At 65.1% G+C, this 20167-nt stretch overlaps 1 protein-coding gene across 2 annotated transcripts in view; it reads left to right on the forward strand.

Moving 5' to 3' along the window:
• The first annotated feature begins 394 nt into the window (after positions 1-394).
• The window catches only part of ACSF3 (acyl-CoA synthetase family member 3), a 49190-nt gene continuing 29417 nt past the window's right edge, over positions 395-20167 (forward strand). Inside the window, exons 1-5 of one of the 2 annotated variants that reach the window (XM_070061929.1) lie at positions 395-958; positions 9032-9697; positions 10680-10835; positions 15643-15797; positions 18122-18270. In XM_070061929.1, the coding sequence (XP_069918030.1) occupies positions 9038-9697; positions 10680-10835; positions 15643-15797; positions 18122-18270 (1120 nt within the window). In that variant the 5' untranslated portion in view covers positions 395-958; positions 9032-9037. The remainder of the gene's footprint in view (positions 959-9031; positions 9698-10679; positions 10836-15642; positions 15798-18121; positions 18271-20167) is intronic. The other variant, XM_070061930.1, reaches the window with a different exon arrangement.

Raw genomic sequence — 20167 nt, forward strand, 5'->3', positions numbered from 1 at the left:
GTGAGGCTGTGTCCCGGTTTGCACGTGAGCACCGGTGAGGATGCAGCTCCTGCATGGCTCGTCCTTAAGGCCAGGAGGGGGTCGGTGTCTCTTCCTTCAGTCTTGCAGCCAGGCTGAGGGGCAGGAAGTGGAGTTCGGGGTTCAGAGGGAGCTCGGCCACAAAAGGGAGCAGCAGCAGAGCCCCAGGGGAGGGGGAGGAAGGGAAGGCTGGGGGGGGCCGGTGTGGACGCTGTGCAGAGGGGCCGCCCTGAGCTGGGGACGGGGGTCCTCTGTGGCCTTAGGTTTGCTGATCTTGACTTCTCTGACGGGCATGAGCAGGAAGCTGGAGACGGGAGCCACAGCTGGGCCCTGAACCCAGCCCCAGCTGGCCAAATGACCCAGGCAATGAGTCGGAGTCCCGGAGGCCCTGGTAGCGCAGGGGGCGAGCTGCGGGCACTCGGCTGCCCGTGGCTGCCTTCACCAGTGGGAGACAGGTCCCGCTCCCGGGCTGCCCCGGCTGGCGGGCTCACTGGACCCCATTCCACGGTGGCTTCTCACTGGCGATCCCTCCCCGGCCCCGTCCCAGGGTGGGAGGCCTCAGCGCGGCACCTCCCGGGGAGCGCCCCCGGCTGCGGCCGCCCAGCCGCCGCTGCTCGCCGGGCGGTTCACGGCTCCCCGTCCCGGCCCAGGCCCCGCTGGGGCTGCCGAGTGGACGCTGGTCCGCAGCGAGGGACACCGAGGGCCCCGCGCCCGCACTCCGGGGAACAGCGGGCGGCCGGCAGGGGCGGAACGTCCGAGCCCGGAACCCGCCGCGCCTGGTCGGGGGACGACGGACCGCAGCGCGCGGCCGGGGGGACGCTCCCGGGCGACGGACCGCAGCGGCGGGGCCCGCGCTGAGGCGACGGACGCGGTTCCGGCCCGGACGGCCCCGGGGCGAGGACGCGCGCAGCCGAGGGCCGAGGCGGAGCCCCGCAGCCAGGTGCGACCCCGCGGCCTGCGGCCGGGCGGGGCGGCGGAAGTCGGCCCCGCTTCCCTTCTGCTCTCGCTCCGGCTTCCTGCGCGCGGGGCGGGCGCGTGCGTGACGTGGCGGCGGCGGGCTGCGGAGGGGGCGGGGCGCGTAGGCGCTTGCGGGGAGGGGTGGGCGCGGGCTGCGGGCGCGGGCTGCGGGCGCGGGCTGTGCGCGGCGGGGCCGGGCTGTGCGCGGCGGGGCGCGGGCTGCGGGCGGCGGGGCCGGGCTGTGCGCGGCGGGGCGCGGGCTGCGGGCTGTGCGCGGCGGGGCCGGGCTGTGCACGGCGGAGCGCGCCCGGGGCTGGGGTGGCGGGGAGCGGGCCCCCCAGGCGGCGGAGCCAGTGCTCTGGAACCGCCCAGAACCGCCTGGAGCCTGGCCCGGCTCATTGGGGCGCGGGGTCTCGCTGAGCCCGGCTGCGCGTGGGGGCCTGTGTTCGCTCCCATTCCTCGGGCCGCTCGCGGGGTGCGGCCCTTCCCGGCCGAGTCTGGGGGAGCAGGGCTGTGCTGCCGGCCAGGGTCCTGGGCAGGTGGGCAGGTGGCCCCGCGGACGTGGGCCTTCCCCCAGGAAGGGGGCACCCGGCCGCTGGCGGCAGGGGTGGGTTTGTTGAGTGCGGCTGTGGGCACGCAGGGGCAGGGACCCCCGGCTGGGCTGTGGTGCGTCCGTCTCCCGGGACTGCAGGCGTCTGGGAGCGGCGGGCACGGCCACTGCCCCAGCCAGCTTGTTCAGGGCCCTGCTTGTTCAGGTGTGGGCTTGAACCTGGAAGGTGTGGGCTCTGTCCCCGTGGAGCGGGTGACGCGTGGTGCGGCGCGGGGCTGGCCCGGCTCTGCGTGTTTAGCGGGGAGAAAGCCAGTGGCTCCCTGGAGGGCCAGCTGACCCGCAGCCACTGCTCAGTGACCGCGAGCGTGAGGTGAGGGGCGCCCTCCTCGCTTGTCCTCAGGCCTCTGGTTGTCCACCTACAGGAGCCCCGCCCCGCCCCACAGAATGCAGGCCCCACGGGCGCGTCCGCCCCGCACAGCGGGGGCCCGTCCAGCAGCCCGCTCTGTGCGTGTCCGTGGCAGGCGCGCCCACCAGCCCCCGGGCTTGGCCCACGTTTGCGGTGTCCGGGGCAGCCCTGCTGTCAGCGGCAGGAAGAGCTCCACTGCCCTGCTGCCCACCTGGCTCCACCCCAACCTGCAGGTGGCTCAGGGATCGGGAGATGCCCAAGAGGAACCCAGGCCCAGGGCCCCGCTGTCAGGGTGTCCTTATACAACTCGGGGCCCAGGGCCCCACTGTCAGGGTGTCCTTATACAACTCGGGCCCAGGTCACTGTCAGGGTGTCCCGACACAGGCTCAGGGCCCAGGTCACTGTCAGGGTGTCCTTATACAACTCGGGGCCCAGGTCCCTGTCAGGGTGTCCTTATACAACTCGGGCCCAGGGCCCCGCTGTCAGGGTGTCCTTATACAACTCGGGCCCAGGTCACTGTCAGGGTGTCCCGACACAGGCTCAGGCCCAGGGCCCCGCTGTCAGGGTGTCCTTATACAACTCGGGGCCAGGTCCCCGCTGTCAGGGTGTCCCGACACAGGCTCAGGGCCCAGGTCCCCGCTGTCAGGGTGTCCTTATACAACTCGGGGCCAGGTCACTGTCAGGGTGTCCCGACACAGGCTCGGGGCCCAGGTCACTGTCAGGGTGTCCCAACACAGGCTCAGGGCCCAGGTCCCCGCTGTCAGGGTGTCCTTATACAACTAGGGGCCCAGGTCACTCTCAGGGTGTCCCGACACAGGCTCAGGCCCAGGTCCCCGCTGTCAGGGTGTCCCGACACAGGCTCGGGCCCAGGTCCCCGCTGTCAGGGTGTCCCGACACAGGCTCGGGCCCAGGTCCCCGCTGTCAGGGTGTCCTTATACAACTCGGGGCCCAGGTCACTGTCAGGGAGTCCCGACACAGGCTCGGGCCCAGGTCCCCGCTGTCAGGGTGTCCCGACACAGGCTCAGGGCCCAGGTCCCCGCTGTCAGGGTGTCCTTATACAACTCGGGGCCCAGGTCACTGTCAGGGAGTCCCGACACAGGCTCGGGCCCAGGTCCCCGCTGTCAGGGTGTCCCGACACAGGCTCAGGGCCCAGGGCCCCGCTGTCAGGGTGTCCTTATACAACTCGGGGCCCAGGTCACTGTCAGGGAGTCCCGACACAGGCTCGGGCCCAGGTCCCCACTGTCAGGGTGTCCTTTACAACTTGGGGCCCAGGTCCCTGCTGTCAGGGCGTCCCGACACAGGCTCGGGGTGGCTGGCAGGTGCCTGGGCTCACTTTGTTGGAGCTGAGTTCATCATCAGGCTGGATTGTGCGCCTGCGGCTTTAACCAGAGAGGAAAGCTTTGTTGGGACGTTTGTGTCTCATTTTGAGAGCAGCTGAAGACGACTACGAGTATCTTGGACTCTTTAGTGTTTCTTCGACTTTGTTTTTGGTTTAAAATAAAATAGTAACGCTGAAGTTGAAGTACCTCTTTTACTTTAATTAAAAATTTTTATTTTTTATTTTAATAAATTTTATTTATATTTACTTGAAAGAGTTACACAGAGAGAGGAGAGGCACAGAGAGAGAGAGAAAGGTCTTCTGTCCGCTGGTTCACTCCCCAAATGACTACAAGGGTTGGGGAAGGGTTGATCTGAAGCCAGGAGCTTCTTCCAGGTCTTCCACATGGGTGCAGGGGCCCAAGGACTTGGGCCATCTTCCACTGCTTTCCCAGGCCATAGCAGGGAGCTGAATCGGAAGTGGAGCAGCTGGGTCTTGAACCGGTGCCCATATGGGATGGCAGCACTGCAGGCGGCCGCTTTATCCGCTATACCACAGTGCCGGCCCCATCTTTTACTTTTTTTAAAGATTTGTTTTTGTTTGTTTGAAAGACACAGTGGCTGGAAGGGGAGAGGGAAAGCAGAGAGAGGGAGAGAGCGAGGAGAGAAAGCTTCCGTCCACTGGTTCACTCTCCAAATGGCCACAACAGCCAGGGCTGGACCAGGCTGAAGCCTGGAACTCCATCTGGGTTTCCCACGGGGGTAGCAGGGGCCCAGGTGTCAGGGCCGCCACCTGTTGCCCTCCCAGGTGCGTTAGAGAACTGGTGATACGGGACGGTGCCGTCGCTGCTGGCAGCCTAACGCGCTGCGCCTCGGGGCCAGCCCACGCTTGTCTTAGAAGCGCACTGATGAGCTTTTCCTTCTCTGATCACAAGGGCCCTGCGGCTCCCGCAGCCGAGGGGGAGACCACTGAGGGGCTCTGAGAGGGAAGCCCCTGACCCCGCGGGCCTCAGCCTCTGAGCCTTTGTGCGGGGGCTGTGCTTTCCTGGGCAGTGCCTCCCCGCCCGCGCGTGTGCGTGTGCACATGTGTGTGTGCGTGTGCACGCCCCGTGTGGGCTCGTTGCCCCTGGTCTGCATCCGAGCGACCGTGCAGTGAACGTTCTGTGTGCTTCTCTGGAGGTTTGATTATTTCCTTAGGATTCGCTCTTACGGTACATCTGTGGGGACACAGGTTTGCACGTGCTGTGTGCTTCTGTTCTGATGGCCGAGTGGAAGCCCCCCTCCCCCAGCTGACCGGAGGCCTGGGCAGTGAGCCGTGTCCCCCAGCAGGAGTAGGCTGGGCCCTGCGTGCGGGGTGTGGCAGCGTGGCCGCCTGCTCCCCACATCTGCCCAGTCCCCCAGTGAGTTTGTGGGTCAGGTGAGGTTCTTAGTTCACAGGCTGTTACAGACACGGGCAAGCTCTCCCACATGCAGATCTGCTGCCATCAACAGCTGTGGCGGTGACGGGCCGTCCGGAGGGTCCCGTCAGACCCCTCCCTTGTCACCTGGAGCCCAGGTGCGTCCAGACGTTGGCTCTCAGCCCTCACACCCAGGACTGCCTGGTGCGGTGCCCCGGGCGTGCTGGTGCTGGGGGTCGCTCGCCTGGGGGAGAGGCGGCAGGCGCCTGTCTTCCGAGGCCCTGGAGGAGAACCGTGCCATCCTGGTGGCTGCGGCTGCGGCCGTGGCGCTCTGACCCCTGCGGGGAGAGGCTGGAGGAGCCCTGGCGGCTGTCCTTGGCCAGCTGGCGTGAGCACCTCGCCAGCTGCCTGCCGAAGCCGCCCTTGCTCTCGCACGCCCCGGGGCTCTGTGCTCTCCTGGCAGGAGTCTGGCCTGGGGCCTGGCGTGAGCTTCTGTTCAGCAGGTTCTCTGTTGGCAGATTTTCTGTTTGTGTTTACCCTGCCTGTGAAGCAAACAGCGAAGCCTTGGTGGGGAGAGAGAGGAAGCCGCAGCCCCTGCGCGTCACCTGCTCGCGTCGGCAGCCGGCTCGCGCCGTGCTTGTCACGTTTGCGGCTCCCTGCTCAGGCCCAGCTGCTTCCTTGGCGGCTGCCAGGCGTCTCCAGGGCCTGAAACCAGGTGTGTGGGCGGGGCAGCATGCGCTCCCCAGCCTGAGAAGTCCTGGGCCCTCCCCCAGCGCGGGGGGTGTGAGAGCTGAGACCGTCGGGGCGGCGGTTACCATGTGGTCCTGGGCGTGGGCGTGACGCCCCGCGGGTCCTCCACGTCACGTACGAGAATTTGATCCCAGCTCCGTTCCTTTTCTCTTTTCTTTTCTTTTCTTTTGACAGAAAGAGTTAGAGACGGAGAGAAAAGTCTTCCTTTTTCTGTTGGTTAACCCCCCAAATGGCTGCTACGGCTTGCGCTGTGCTGATCCGAAGCCGGGAGCCAAGTGCTTCTCCTGGTCTCCCATGCGGGTACAGGTGCCCAAGCACTTGGGCCATCCTCCACTGCACTCCCGGGCCACAGCAGAGAGCTGGACTGGAAGAGGAGCAACTGGGACAGAATCCGGCGCCCTGACCGGGACTAGAACCCGGGGTGCCGGCGCCGCAGGCGGAGGATTAGCCTAGTGAGCCACGGCGCTGGCCCAGCTCCATTTCTGATCTGGCTTCTTGCTCATGCACACCTGGGAGGCAGCAGGTGACGGCTCAGGTGGTTCCTGCCAGCTGCGTCGGGAGCTCAGATGGAGTCGCAGGCTCCTGGCTTAGGCCTGGCCGCGCCCTGGCTGTTGTGGGCATTTGGGCAGTGAACCAGCAGATGGACGATCTCTCTGTGTGCCTTTCAAATAAGAGGAAAACAAATAATTTTCACGTAGAACCTCGGAGCAGCCCAGCACGCTGGGCCCCAGGTGGGCCCGCGTGCCCTTTCTCCTCCCGCCCTGGTGGAGGCAGGAGAGCCTTGGGTTGGCTTGGGGGTGGGGCAGTGTTGTAGCGGGAGCCCCTGGCAAGAGGGAGAAACCCGCCAGCCACAGCACAGGCGCAAAACCCAGTCAGTGGCTGAGGACTCAACAGAAGACGCCTCGCGCCGCTGGTCCTGTGCTGAGTTTGTTTCGTCCACACGCACTCGTGGTGTGCAAGCTGTTTTTTACGCTGAGAGCAGAGAACAAAACTCTAGTCCACGCAACAGATGCCGCGGCGTCGGCCTCCCCCTGCCAGTTCCTGCCAGAGGAGTGAGGAGACGGGCGCCTGCCCTTTGCCGACAACCAGGGCCTGCCAGGCAGGGCGAGGCCCCGGCCTGTACCTGGTCGCGTTGTTCATCCTGGAGACGGCGAGTGTGGTGCGGCTGGGGCCCCGCACAGGTGCCGTCGGCAGGCGGGCTCAGCCTCGGCGTTCAGCGGGGCCCGGGGTCCCAGCGCCCGTCCCCGGGGGAGGAGGGTGCCGCCTTCGGCCTCGGTGAGATCCGCGTCACATCTCCTGCTGGGGCAGGTGTGGGCTCAGCCTCGGCTGGGGAGGGCCGTGGGGGCTGCGTGGGGGCTCTGGGCAGCTGCTCTCTCCAACCTCAGATCTGGCTGTCACCGAGCACCGTGTGGCTCAGGTCCTGAACAGGGCAGCTGACGGCCCGAGCACAGAGTGCAAACGAGTCGTACCATACGTGTGGTTCTCGCCAAACAGAACACATAAGACCTTTAGGGCCCAGTCAGCTGACCCATGCCCTCCTCAGCGTCCACGCGGGCTCAGGGCCCTCACCGCGAGCCACAGCGACGGCTCGGGGGGCGTGGAGGCCGCAGTGCCCAGGAGGAGAGTGGGTAGCCTGTAGCTCCTGCCCGAGGCGGGGCTGGGGAAAGCCGCGTTCCTACAGGAGCTGCGGAGTGAGGGGCTCGGCACCAGGGCGGACGCTGCTGTTGAGCCGGCGGGGGTGGGGGCCCTCGGAGTTCCCCTGGCGCTTCTGGCTGATGGTTTCCATCGTCATCTAGTGCTCCTGTTTGTGGGTTATAAACATGTTTTGTTTGCAAGGCAGAGTGGCAGACACGGGGGCTACAGAGAGAGAGATCTTCCTGCTGGTTCACTCCCCAGGTGGCTGCAGTTTTTCGGGCTGGGACAGACGGGAGCCAGGAGCCAGGAACTCCATCCAGGTCTCCACGTGGTGGCAGGGCCCAAGCACTCGGGCCACCTCCTGCTGCTTCCCAGGAGCATTGGCAGGGAGCCGGGTGGGAAGGAGCAGCGGGACGTGAACTGGTGTCCTGATCTGGGACCTGCGTCGCAGGGGCAGCCTAACCCACTGCCCCCACCTTGGGCTCAGACTCACTGTGGCTGGCAGAGCCTGCTCGTCGGGAGCAGCCCAGCTGCGTGGAGCTGTGCCGCCCTGCACGAGTGTCGGCCTTGTGAATGAGCTGCACCAGGCAGCTGCGTGGAGCTGTGCCGCCCTGTGAAAGAGCTGCAGTGGGCAGGCTCTCTGCTTCCCCCGCAGCTGTGGGGCTGAGTTGGAGAGAGGCATGTGGCAGGCAGCTGGGACAAAGGTCACACTGATAGCACCTGTGACCGCCTTGGATGTGAGGAGCGGTCACAGGGAGACGTTCGGAGTCCGCGGTGCGGGAGCCCTGAGGTGTGTGGGTCACAGGGGCGTCCTTGGGTCCGTGCGGCGGGGAGGGTCGAGCGGAGATCGCGGGGCAGAGCGGCCGCCGCAGGCTGGGGAGCACCTTTTTCTGGCATTTTGGCTGGGGTCGTCCTGATTACACCTTAGTTCTGATTGGCTACACTCAGCAGAGCTGCGTGCTCAATTTGAGTTCTGATTGGCTGTCACTGGTGTCACTCAGCTGCCCAGACAAGTCTAAAGTGTTCACCGGAATTCACCTTGAGTTTGTTGAATTTCACTGCTACTGCTTGGTTTTCCCTGGTTTGTTTCATTGTTGAGAGACTTGAGGTGGCTGAGAGGCTGGGGGGTGGACCTCCTGAGCCGCTGTGTCAGCACTGCCCATCCGTGTTTGAGAGTCTTGAGGTGGCTGAGAGGCTGGGTGGACCTCCTGAGCCGCTGTGTTAGCCAGCACTGCCCATCAGTGTTTGGGGATGTCGCCCTGTGGTTCAGAGTGAGCTTCTTCTAGGGTTTCAGAAGGTGTCTGGTTTTTTACCTTTTTTTTTTTTTTAAGATTTATTTTATTATTTATTTGAAAGACAGAGTTACAGAGAGAGGTGGAGATAGAGAGGTCTTCCATCTGCTGGTTCACTCCCCAGATGGCTGCAACCACCAGAACTGCGCTGATCTGAAGTCAGGAGCTTCTTCCCGGTCTCCCACGCTGGTGCAGGGGCCCAAGGACTTGGGCCATCTTCTACTGCCTTCCCAGGCCATAGCAGAGAGCTGGACTGGAAGTGGAGCAGCCGGGTCTCGAACCAGCGCCCATATGGGATGCCATCGCTTCAGGCCAGGGCTTTAACCCTCTGTGCCATAGCACCGGCCCCGGGTGTTTGGTTTTTAACATTTATTTATTTGAAAGGCAGAGTGACAGAGAGAGACCTTCCATCTGCTTGCTCACTTCCCAAATGGCTGGGCTGTGCCAAAGCCAGGAGCCAGGAACTCCTTCCTGGTCTCCCACTTGGATGGCAGAGACCCAAATACTTGGGGCATCCTCCGCTGCCTTCTCAGGTGCATTAGTAGGGAGCCGGATCAGAAGCTGAGCAGCCAAGTCCCCCGACTGTCTGACGTGGGAACCCAGCATCGCAGGTGGCGTCGGCACGCTGCACCACGGCGCCGGCCGGGGAAGGGTGCTGCCAGGACGCACCAGGAAGCCGCTAACTGCTGTGCCCTTGCTTTGTCCCCAGTTGACTATGGGGGTGTTTGCCCGTGCAGTGTCGCCCCACTCGATGCGGCCCTTTCGACGCCTGCTGTGTGTCTTAGCCTCCTGCCGATCTGCTCCTGCGACACACACAGCCCCGGGGCTCCCCTCGGACAGGACAGCCCCCGTCTTCACCCGAGCACTGGGCTTTGGGGACAGAATTGCCCTGGTCGACCAGCACGGCCGCCACACCTACAAGGAGCTGTACCGCCGCAGCCTGCAGCTGTCTCGGGAGATCTGCAGGCTCCGTGGCAGCGAGGACCTCCGAGAGGAACGCGTGTCCTTCCTGTGCTCCAACGACGCCGCCTACGTCGTTGCCCAGTGGGCCTCATGGATGAGCGGTGGCATCGCCGTCCCCCTCTACAGGAAGCACCCCGAGGCCCAGCTCGAGTACTTCCTCCGGGACTCCCAGAGCTCCGTGGCTGTGGCCAGCCCGGAGCACGTGGAGCTCCTGAGCCCAGTTGCCAGAAAGCTGGGGGTCCCGCTCTTGCCTCTCTCGCCCTCCGTCTACACTGGGACAGCAGAGGGGACAGCAGAGGAGCAGGCCCAGGAGCGGGAGTGGAGACACCGGGGCGCTATGATCGTCTACACCAGCGGCACCACCGGGAAGCCCAAGGGTGCGCTGATCACCCACAGCAACCTTGGGGCCATGGTGAGTGCCGGGTCCCACAGGCCGCCGCGGGGTGGGCTCTGCTGTGGCTTCCCTCGTCCCGAGGCTGGCGGCATCACTTGGAGCTGGCTCCTGGAAAGCGTCCCTGGGCCAGAGACGCTCCCGCACCTGTGTCCGTTTCCTCGGCCGTGGGTCATTCGTGACTGTGCGTGCCGTGCCGTTCTTCAGAGCACGTGAGCCGCTTGGCAGCCAGGGGTCCCCGGATGCGGCCCCAGCTGTGCCCACGAGGGCAGGCGCTGGGCGAGCACTGGGTGCAGGGGATGGAGGGTCCTGCGTGGGGCACTGTGTGACGTGGGGCCTCTCAGGTGCCAGCCACGTGCCAGGGCCTAACGAGGGGCCCCAGAGCCTCTGAGGACGCCGGCTCCCTCCGTGAGCTGCCGCCCGAGTGTGGCTTCTGAGTGCCCGCAGGCCCTGAGCGCCACTGCTCCCCACTTGGGCCTGCCCCTCCCAGGAGGCAGCCCCCCGTGGAGCAGCAGCCATGGAAGAGGAGCCTGAGCCACGCAGAGGAGGGCGGGACGCACCTGCTCGGACCCCACCCTCCCAGGAGTGCGTGCTGCCCCCTGGAGGGCGGGAGGCACAGGCAGCACAGGGCCAGTGGGCAGGCGGCCGCACAGAGGCTCACGGCAGAGTGGAGGAAGCCTGACAACCTGGCCCTGCCACCCTGCGCCTCGCAGGTGTCCGTGGTCCAGAGCTGTGCTCTGCTCGGGCCCCGGCTGGGGAAGGCCGTGCTGACTCGCGCCTTGCCTTGGAGGTGTGCACAGGGCCTTTCCAGGGTCTGCCAGCCCTTGTGTGTACCCCTGACTGTGGCTCTGCCCCAGGCTGAGAGGCACCCGCACAGCCGTGGCCACTTGTCACCCCTCTCTGCAGGTGCTGAGAGGGCGACACGGACGGCTGGCCGTCCCCTCGCCGGTGAGTGTGTCCCCTCTGAAGCGTCCTGCTCCTTCTCCGTCTGCTGTCCCCTCAGGTGACCGGCCTGGTGCACACGTGGGCCTGGACTAAAGATGATGTCATCCTGCACGTCCTCCCTCTGCACCACGTCCACGGCGTGGTCAACAAGCTGCTGTGTCCACTCTGGGTAGGCGCCACCTGCGTGATGCTGCCGGAGTTCAATGCCCAGCTGGTGAGTCCAGGGCGGTCCTCTCGGGTGTGGACCCACCCGGGGTCCAGGCAGCGGGCACGTCCATGTGGTCCTGTCTGGTGTGGACCCACCCGGGGTCCAGGCAGCGGGCACGTCCATGTGGTCCTGTCTGGTGTGGACCCACCCGGGGTCCAGGCAGCGGGCACGTCCATGTGGTCCTGTCTGGTGTGGACCCACCCGGGGTCCAGGCAGCGGGCACGTCCATGTGGTCCTGTCTGGTGTGGACCCACCCGGGGTCCAGGCAGCGGGCACGTCCATGTGGTCCTGTCTGGTGTGGACCCACCCGGGGTCCAGGCAGCGGGCACGTCCATGTGGTCCTGTCTGGTGTGGACCCACCCGGGGTCCAGGCAGCGGGCACGTCCATGTGGTCCTGTCTGGTGTGGACCCACCCGGGGTCCAGGGCTGCCATGACACCTGGTCGTCGCCCGCCTCTTCTGCTTCTGGGGGTCAGAGGGCTGAAACGGTGGCGCGGATGCCACGGTGTTGCCAGGGCTCCACCTGGACGCTGCATGGGGCTTTGCTCCTCGCCTCTGATGGCTTCAGGAGGTGGCCTGCATCTCACGGGCGTCTCTTCTGTCGGCACGTGGGCTCTCTTCTGTTGATATCCAGGGTAATATCTCCAGTCTGGAGACCCTGCTTGACCCCACCTGCAGGGCCCCTCGCCTCAGGGCCGTGGGAGTGGTGGCCTCCACGCCAGCTCCCAGCTCCCAGCTCCTCTGGCGCAGAGGCCAGGCCACAGGCCCCACCTGACTCCTGGGACGGTCGTGCAGAGAGCTGTGGTTGGGTGACACCACCACAAGTGGCCGTGCAGAGCTGGCACGTGTGCTTCCTGGCCAGGCAGTCCGGAAGACATGGTGGCATGCCAGCCGCGCCCCCGGCCTCCATGGCCTCTCAACTTCCTGTTTCCTTCTGTCAGTTGGGGACATTGGTGACTTGTAGGCTTGCAGTGGAGCCCAGAGCACCGTCTCTCCGGAGGCTCCAAATGTGGTGCCTGGACCGTGGGCTGAGGGCTCCCGGTGGGCACAGGGCTCTGTTGCGCCGCAGAGTGAGAGGGTGGCTGTGGAATGGATTCCTTTTGGTGCAGGCATGGGTTTTCATTACTGAAAGGAGTGCACACAAGCTGCATTCCTTGTGAGACCTTCGTGCTGGGGTCATGCAGGGCACTAGGGCACGTGGCCAGAGGCCAAGGTGCATTTTGTCCTGGGTGGAGGTGAGCGCAGGTGTTCCATGCTCCAGAACAAAGGTCCAGGGGCCCTTGGGGGTGAGAGAACCTCTGCCCACTGGAGGATGGGTTTTCTCCCGACACACTGTGGACAGGCACCCCAGCCCTCCCCCGGGGGTCCCATAGGCACTGGGGCCCGGGAGCTGCTGCCCTTGGAGGCTATGCTCGGGGGTCTCTGCCCTGGGGCCTGCACCCTGGGGTCTGTGGGGGGGTGTCTGTGTGGGAGGTCTGTGCCCTGGGGTCTGTGCCCTGGGGTCTGCGTGGGGAGGTCTGCACCCTGGGGTCTGTGTGGGGGGTCTGTGCCCTGGGGTCTGTGTGGGGAGGTCTGCACCCTGGGGTCTGTGGGGGGGGTCTGTGTGGGGAGGTCTGTGCCCTGGGGCCTGCACCCTGGGGTCTGTGGGGGGGGTCTGGATCCTGGGGTCTGTGTGGGGAGGTCTGCACCCTGGGGTCTGTGGGGGGGTCTGTGGGGGGGGTCTGTGTGGGGAGGTCTGCGCCCTGGGGCCTGCACCCTGGGGTCTGTGTGGGGAGGTCTGTGCCCTGGGGTCTGTGCCCTGGGGGTCTGTGGGGGGGGTCTGTGTGGGAGGTCTGTGCCCTGGGGTCTGTGTGGGGAGGTCTGTGCCCTGGGGGTCTGTGGGGGGGGTCTGTGTGGGAGGTCTCTGCCCTGGGGTCTGTGTGGGGAGGTCTGCACCCTGGGGTCTGTGGGGGGGGGTCTGTGGGGGGAGGTCTGTGCCCTGGGGCCTGCACCCTGGGGTCTGTGGGGGGGGGTCTGGATCCTGGGGTCTGTGTGGGGAGGTCTGCACCCTGGGGTCTGTGGGGGGGTCTGTGGGGGGGGTCTGTGTGGGGAGGTCTGCACCCTGGGGCCTGCACCCTGGGGTCTGTGTGGGGAGGTCTGTGCCCTGGGGCCTGCACCCTGGGGTCTGTGGGGGGGGTCTGCACCCTGGGGTCTGCATGGCGGGTCTTTGCCCTGGGGTCTGCGCCCTGGGGTCTGCGTGGGAGGTCTGTGGGGGGGGTCTGTGTGGGGAGGTCTGCGCCCTGGGGCCTGCACCCTGGGGTCTGCGTGGGGGGTCTGTGCCCTGGAGTCCGTGTGCTGTGTGGCTGGTGTCCTGTGCCCACGTCGGGTGCTGTTGCCTACTCCTTAGCGTGCAGAGGGTCCAGTCACACCCTTCATTGTTCCTGAGCTCTTTTCATTTCTTGAGGGAAGAAGGTTTATCTGGCCTTCCAGTTCAGAGGTTCACAGCCCAGGATCAGGCATTGGTCAGCGCAGGGGTGGCGGGCGGACGACCACACCGCAAGCAGGAAGCAGAGAGGGGTGGGATGCACGTGAGCAACCCTCTCGCCCCCTCGTGAGGACCCTCTGAGACCAGGTGCAGCCCCCAGACACCAGGGTCTCCGTCTCTTAAAATATTCATGTGTTTGAGAAGCAGCTGTGTGGTGGGGAGATCTTGGACCTGCTGTTCCCTCCCCGTGGGGCTGCAGCAGCGGGGGCGGGCCAGGCTGAAGCCGGGAGCCTGGAGCTCCATCCAGGTCTCCCACGGGTGGCAGGGGACAAAGCCCTGGAGCCATCCTCTGCCGCTTTCCCAGGCTGCAGCAGGGAGTGGGGCAGACATGGAGCAGCAAGGCTCAAGCGGTGCTCTTAATGGGATGCCAGCGCGGCAGGCAGCAGCTTACCCACTGCTGCTCGCTGCCAGCCGTCTGGGACACGAGGCTCCGGGTTTCAGCGTCCTTAAAGGCTTGGGAAGCCGTGATGCCGCAGCAGATCCTCAAGCTGAAGCGGAGTGGTGTGGCTGGAGGAGGTCGCGCCCCTCCGTAAGCCCTGGGCTTCCGAGTGTGTGCCTGAGCCCAGCCCCAGCATCACTAAGTCCCGCGCCGGCCCCAGTGTGCGAGCAGGCTCGGGCGGCAGGACACCTGCAGTGCCCCCTCGCCTGCCAGGTGAGCGAGGGCGTGGACGGATGCGCCGCCATGCCCACGCCCAGCTCTGCAGGGTCTCGGCGCCACACCGCCTGACTTCCTCAGGCTGTGGCAGCAGGGGAGGCCCCGGCCGAGGCCTGCGGGGCCTGGGCAGTGCTGCGCCCGATCTGGTCCTGCCGTTGGGTGACCGGGCTGCGGCAGCCCCCAGGCCTGGCTGTGGTCTGGCTGCCTCACTGCGTCCTGGCTGCTCTCGGGAGGGGACCCCGGGTCTGAGCAGTCCCGCGGTCTGGTTGTTGGGAGGCCCTGGAGGCAGCTGCGTTGGTTTGTGTCAGCACTGCCCTTGCCACTCTGCTGATGTCCACGAATCCCGGGAGCGGCGAGGCCTCCCAGCCCAGGGCAGTCGGGAGCCGTCCGGGCAGGGACGCTGCCCCAGGGCCTGTCCGCCGTTCATGGGCCGTGCTGCAGGCAGCTGGCGCTGAAGAGGCAGCAGTCACAGTGCCGGGAGGACGGGCAGCAGGTGTGAAGCATAGCCATGGCCAGGCTCTGTGCACGGGGTCTGCACGCCACACACACACACAACACGCTCTGTGCACGGGGTTGCCACAGCAGCCACACACACACAACACGCTCTGTGCACGGGGTCTGCACGCCACACACACACAACACGCTCTGTGCACGGGGTCGCCACAGCAGCCACACACACACAACACGCTCTGTGCACGGGGTCTGCACGCCACACACACACAACACGCTCTGTGCACGGGGTCTGCACGCCACACACACACACGCTCTGTGCACAGGGTCTGCATGCCACACACACACAACACGCTCTGTGCACGGGGTCTGCACGCCACACACACACAACACGCTCTGTGCACGGGGTCACCACAGCAGCCACACACACACAACACGCTCTGTGCACGGGGTTGCCACAGCAGCCACACACACACAACACGCTCTGTGCACGGGGTCTGCACGCCACACACACACAACACGCTCTGTGCACGGGGTCGCCACAGCAGCCACACACAACACGCTCTGTGCACAGGATCTGCATGACACACACACACACAACACTCTGTGCATGGGGTCTGCACGCCACACACACAACACATTCTGCACGGAGTCTGCATGCTACACACACACAACATGCTCTGTGCACGGGGTCTGCACGCTACACACACACAACACACTGTGCACAGGGTCTGCACACCACACACACAACACGCTCTGTGCACGGGCTCTCCACACGTGTGCCCAGTAGCCCCTCCTGGGACCCTGAGAGTTAGGTGGGGCTCGTAGAGTGACTTGCGTGTTGAATGCCCCAGAGCCGAGTTGGCAGGGACCGGTTGGGTCCTGGGCACCATTGACTGCTGGTGGCTGCACAGAGGTGGCTCGCTCCCTGCCGTCCGCACCGCTCTGCTACCTCGGGAGTCTGCTCGGGAGAGACGTCCCGCAGGCAGAACCACCGGAGCTCCAGGCTCGGGCTGCGTGCGCCTCCTCGCTCTGAGCAGCCGGTGAGGGTGACAGATACTGCCCCCCCCCCCCCGCGGCCGGTCCAGTGCAGCCTGAAGCGCCCTGCAGAGGGCAGAAGTGTGCAACCCCAGGGATCTGTGCTCAGAGCTTGGCGGCGCCACGTCACCTCGGGCCTCTCTGTAGGTTTGGGAGAAGTTCCTGAGCTCTGAGCCCCCGCGGGTTAGCGTGTTCATGGCCGTGCCCACCATCTACAGCAAGCTGATGGATCACTACGCCGCACACTTCACCCAGCCGCACGTCCAGGACTTTGTGCGCGCCGTCTGCAAGGAGAACATCAGGTGAGCGAGCGCCTGCCCCCCTGCAGCCACACAGCAGCAGGTGCGCTGTCGCCCATCATCACCTCTGCCCGTCTCCTGCAGTGCCTGCCGCTCCTCGGAAGGACGCGTCTGCCGTCGCGTCTCCTGGCCGCTCTGTCCTGCTCCGTGGCGGAGTGACAGATGAGGGGAGGGCAGCGGGTGCCCCTTGCTCCGTCTGCTCTGGCGCCTGTCTGTGCCCCTCGCCCCGCTCTAGCCTGCCAGACTAGGGCTGCCCCCTCCCCCGCCTCCTGATCTTCCCAGCCCGCCCCCTCCCTCCCAGCCCTCCCCCCTTCCCCCAGCCCCTTCCCTCCTGGCCTCCTGGTCCCCCACCTCCCTCCCAGCCCTCACCTCTCCCTCCCCCTGCCTCCTCTCTCCCAGCCCTCCCCCTCCCCCAGCCCCTTCCCTCCTGATCCCCCTCCTCCCTCCCAGCCCTCTCCTCTCCCTCCCCCGCCTCCTCCCTCCCCACCCCTCGTCTCTTCCTGCCAGCTCCCTGCCCCCTTCTCCTGGGGGATGCTGCGACGACAGGAGCCCTCACTTCCGACACTGACGCTCGCTCACCTGAGCCCAGCCCCTCTTGAAGATGGGCCCAGCTCTTCTGGGGGAGGCCGGGGAGGGGTCTGTGGCAGGCCATGCATGTGGCACAGGGTCAGCAGCAGTTCTAGCTCAAGAGCCACGTGCAAGAAGGTCGGGGAACGGGGAAAGAAGGGAAGGAGATGTGGCGGTGTTGACCGTGGGCAGAGCCCTGGGGGCTGCACGCCGTGGGCTGTATACTGTGGGCTGCACGCCGTGGGCTACACGCCATGGGCTGCATGCCGTGGGCTACACGCCATGGGCTACACGCCGTGGGCTGTACACTGTGGGCTGCACGCTGTGGGCTACACGCCATGGGCTGCACGCCGTGGGCTGTACACTGTGGGCTGCACGCTGTGGGCTACACACCATGGGCTGCACGCCGTGGGCTGTACACTGTGGGCTACACACCATGGGCTGCACGTCGTGGGCTGTACACTGTGGGTTGCACGCCGTGGGCTACACGCCATGGGCTGCACGCCGTGGGCTACATGCCATGAGCTGCACGCCATGGGCTGCACGTCGTGGGCTGTACACTGTGGGCTGTACACTGTGGGCTGCACGCTGTGGGCTGCATGCCATGGGCTGTACACTGTGGACTGCACACCGTGGGCTGTATATCGTGGGCTACATGCCGTGGCAGCCTGTACTGCTGAGCTGAGCCCTCACAGAGGCCCCCACCCCACGCACCTGCTGCTCCAGAGAGGTCTGGGGAAGACAGCAGAGCTCTCCTCAGTGTCACGCAGGTGGGACCATCCCTGCTGCCAGCTGGAGCTGGGTGGTCTTGGAGCCCCTGCTCCTGCAGGCTGTGTCTCGCCACACTCTGTTGTCACTGCAGCGTCCCCGTTGTCCTCAGGGCTGAGACTGGCATTTTGGTCACTTGTGAGGAGCCCTCCAGAGCCCCTGGAAACCGCTGGTTTTTTTTTTTTTCTTTTAAAGATTTATTTATTTATTTTTTTGAAAGACAGAGTTATAGACAAGAAGAGGCAGAGAGAGGTCTTCCATCTGCTGGTTCACTCCCCAAATGGCCCCAATGGCCAGAGCTGGACTGATCCAAAACCAGGAGCCAGGAACTTCTTCCAGGTCTCCCACGCGGGTGCAGGGCCCAAGGACTTGAGCCATCCTCCACTGCCCTCCCAGACCACAGCAGAGAGCTGGATAGGAAGTGGAGCAGCCGGGTCTCGAACCTGCGCCCATATGGGATGCCGGCACTGCAGGCTTTACCTGCTGCACCACAGTGCCGGCCCCAGCCTTTGTTCTTGATGAAACGTTCCTTTTGAGGACCTAGATTCTTCTTAAAAAGCAAAATTGGTTAAGCCACTGTTGGCGGAGCTGGCATCTTATATGGACACTGGTTCAAGTCCTGGCTGCTCCACTTGCACTCCAGCTCCCTGCTAATGCACTTGGGGAAGCAGTGGAAGGTGGCCCAAGTCCTTGGGCCCCTGCACCACAGGGAGACTCGGAGGCTCCTGGCTCCTGGCTCCTGGCTTCATTCTGGCCCAGCCCAGCCATTGTGGCCACTGGGGGAGTGAACCAGTGAACCAGAGGATGGAAGACCTCTCTCTCTTTCTCCTCCTCTCTCTAATTCTGCCTTTCAAATAAAGAAGAAAATCTTTGAAAAAAAGTTTTAGCCCAAAGTGATGTTTTTGGGACGAATGGAAGATCCAGCGCCGGCAGTCGGGCGCGCCCTGAGGTCTGCCTCTCGCCCTGCGGGAAACCCTGTGCTTGTGCCGCAGGCTGATGGTGTCGGGCTCGGCCGCCCTACCCGTGCCCGTGCTGGAGAAGTGGAGGAGCATCACGGGCCACACCCTGCTGGAGCGCTACGGCATGACCGAGATCGGCATGGCCCTGTCCAACCCGCTGGCGGCTGACCGTCGCCTGCCAGGTACGCGCTGTGGTCTCTGCCCACACTGGGTGCCCGACCCGGGCGCCTTCACGGCTTGGGTTGGCCGCGGCCTGTCCCTCTCTCCCGGGTGCCAGGCAGGGTAGAGGCCACTCTTCTCCCAGGCCCTTCCTTCGCCCAAGGAGGTGCCAGGGAAGAACCAGGCGCCCTGAGCCCAGGAGCCTGTGCTGGCCATGCCACCCACCCCAAATCCAGTCAGCCTCCACGGGTGCCTCCGGCAGGAGAGGGCCCGAGTGCGCGCCTCTTCCCTGCTGGGGTGGACATTCCTGGCGTGAGGCCCCTCCGTGCTGGCGTGACCTCGTGGATGCTTTGCCCCCAGGACGCTGGCCCCTCTCATGTTTTCTCCAATCGTGGTTTTGCTCTCCCTGGAGGTCTCAGAGATGGATCCTGCAGGGCTGGGCGGGGGCGTCTGCGCTTAGCGTGCGTTACGTGTGCGGGTGGCGTCTGCCGCCTAGCGTGCTTGCGTCACGTGTGCGGGTGATGTCCACAGCCTAGCGTGCTTGTGTCACGTGTGCGGGTGATGTCCACAGCCTAGCGTGCAGGGCGTGTGTGGGTGGCATCTGCCGCCTAGCGTGCTTGCGTCACGTGTGCAGGTGATGTCCACAGCCTAGTGTGCTTGCGTCACGTGTGCGGGTGATGTCCACAGCCTAGCGTGCGGGGCGTGTGCGGGTGATGTCCACAGCCTAGCGTGCTTGCGTCACGTGTGCAGGTGATGTCCACAGCCTAGTGTGCTTGCGTCACGTGTGCGGGTGATGTCCACAGCCTAGTGTGCTTGCGTCACGTGTGCGGGTGATGTCCACAGCCTAGCGTGCGTGGCGTGTGCGGGTGATGTCCACAGCCTAGCGTGCGGGGCGTGTGCGGGTGATGTCCACAGCCTAGCGTGCGGGGCGTGTGCGGGTGATGTCCACAGCCTAGCGTGCGGGGCGTGTGCGGGTGATGTCCACAGCCTAGCGTGCGGGGCGTGTGCGGGTGATGTCCACAGCCTAGCGTGCGGGGCGTGTGCGGGTGATGTCCACAGCCTAGCGTGCGGGGCGTGTGCGGGTGATGTCCACAGCCTAGCGTGCGGGGCGTGTGCGGGTGGCATCGGCTGCTTAGCGTGCTTGTGCCACGTGTGCGGGTGGCTTCCACTGTGTGGCTGTGCCACTGCTCTTGAGCCTGCGGTGGTGGGAAGGCGGTCACTTCCGGTCTGGGGCAGTCACGCTGCTGGAGACGCTGTGCACACCTGTATGTGGGTTTGTGGGGTTGCTGTGTGAGATGTGGCGGCTGCCCCGTCCAGGGCACAGGACGGGCTGCCCTTGTCGGGTCATACTGCAGGGCGTGGGTGAGCGGGGCCTCCTCTGTCTTGGCCCCACGGTGGCCCGAGCGTCTCTGCACCGTGTTTCTCGCGTTCTTGAGTCATCTTGGTTGAAGTCTGCCCAAACTTCTGCCCGCTTTCAGAGTTGGGGGCAGGGCACTGGTTTTATTGGAGCTTGGAGTTTTTTAAAATTCTGGGCCAGAGTCCTGTATCAGATGTTTAAACGCATTCTACTCCTCTGGTGCTCTGCCTCTCAAATGAATGAGTGGGTGTGAGCATTTCAGAGCAGTGGGCTGAGGCGCCATGTGGTCCCCACGTCCCACATGGGCCGGGGGGCTGAGACAACACATGGTCGCCCACACCCCATATTGGGGTCTGAGACACCACGTCATTGCCATGTCCCATACGAGGGTGTGGGGGCTGAGACGCGTGTCCCACGTGGTTGCACAGAGTGTCTCGGGTTTGTGGGCTCCAAGCCGCCTCCACTGCTGATCCAGCTTCCTTCTGATGTGCACCCGGAAGACAGCAGTGAGAATCAGTACTTGGGTCCTTGCCTCCACGTGGGAGACTGGACGGAGCTCTTGC

The sequence above is a fragment of the Oryctolagus cuniculus genome, chromosome 18 (assembly GCF_964237555.1).
Source record: "Oryctolagus cuniculus chromosome 18, mOryCun1.1, whole genome shotgun sequence".
Taxonomy (NCBI): domain Eukaryota; kingdom Metazoa; phylum Chordata; class Mammalia; order Lagomorpha; family Leporidae; genus Oryctolagus; species Oryctolagus cuniculus.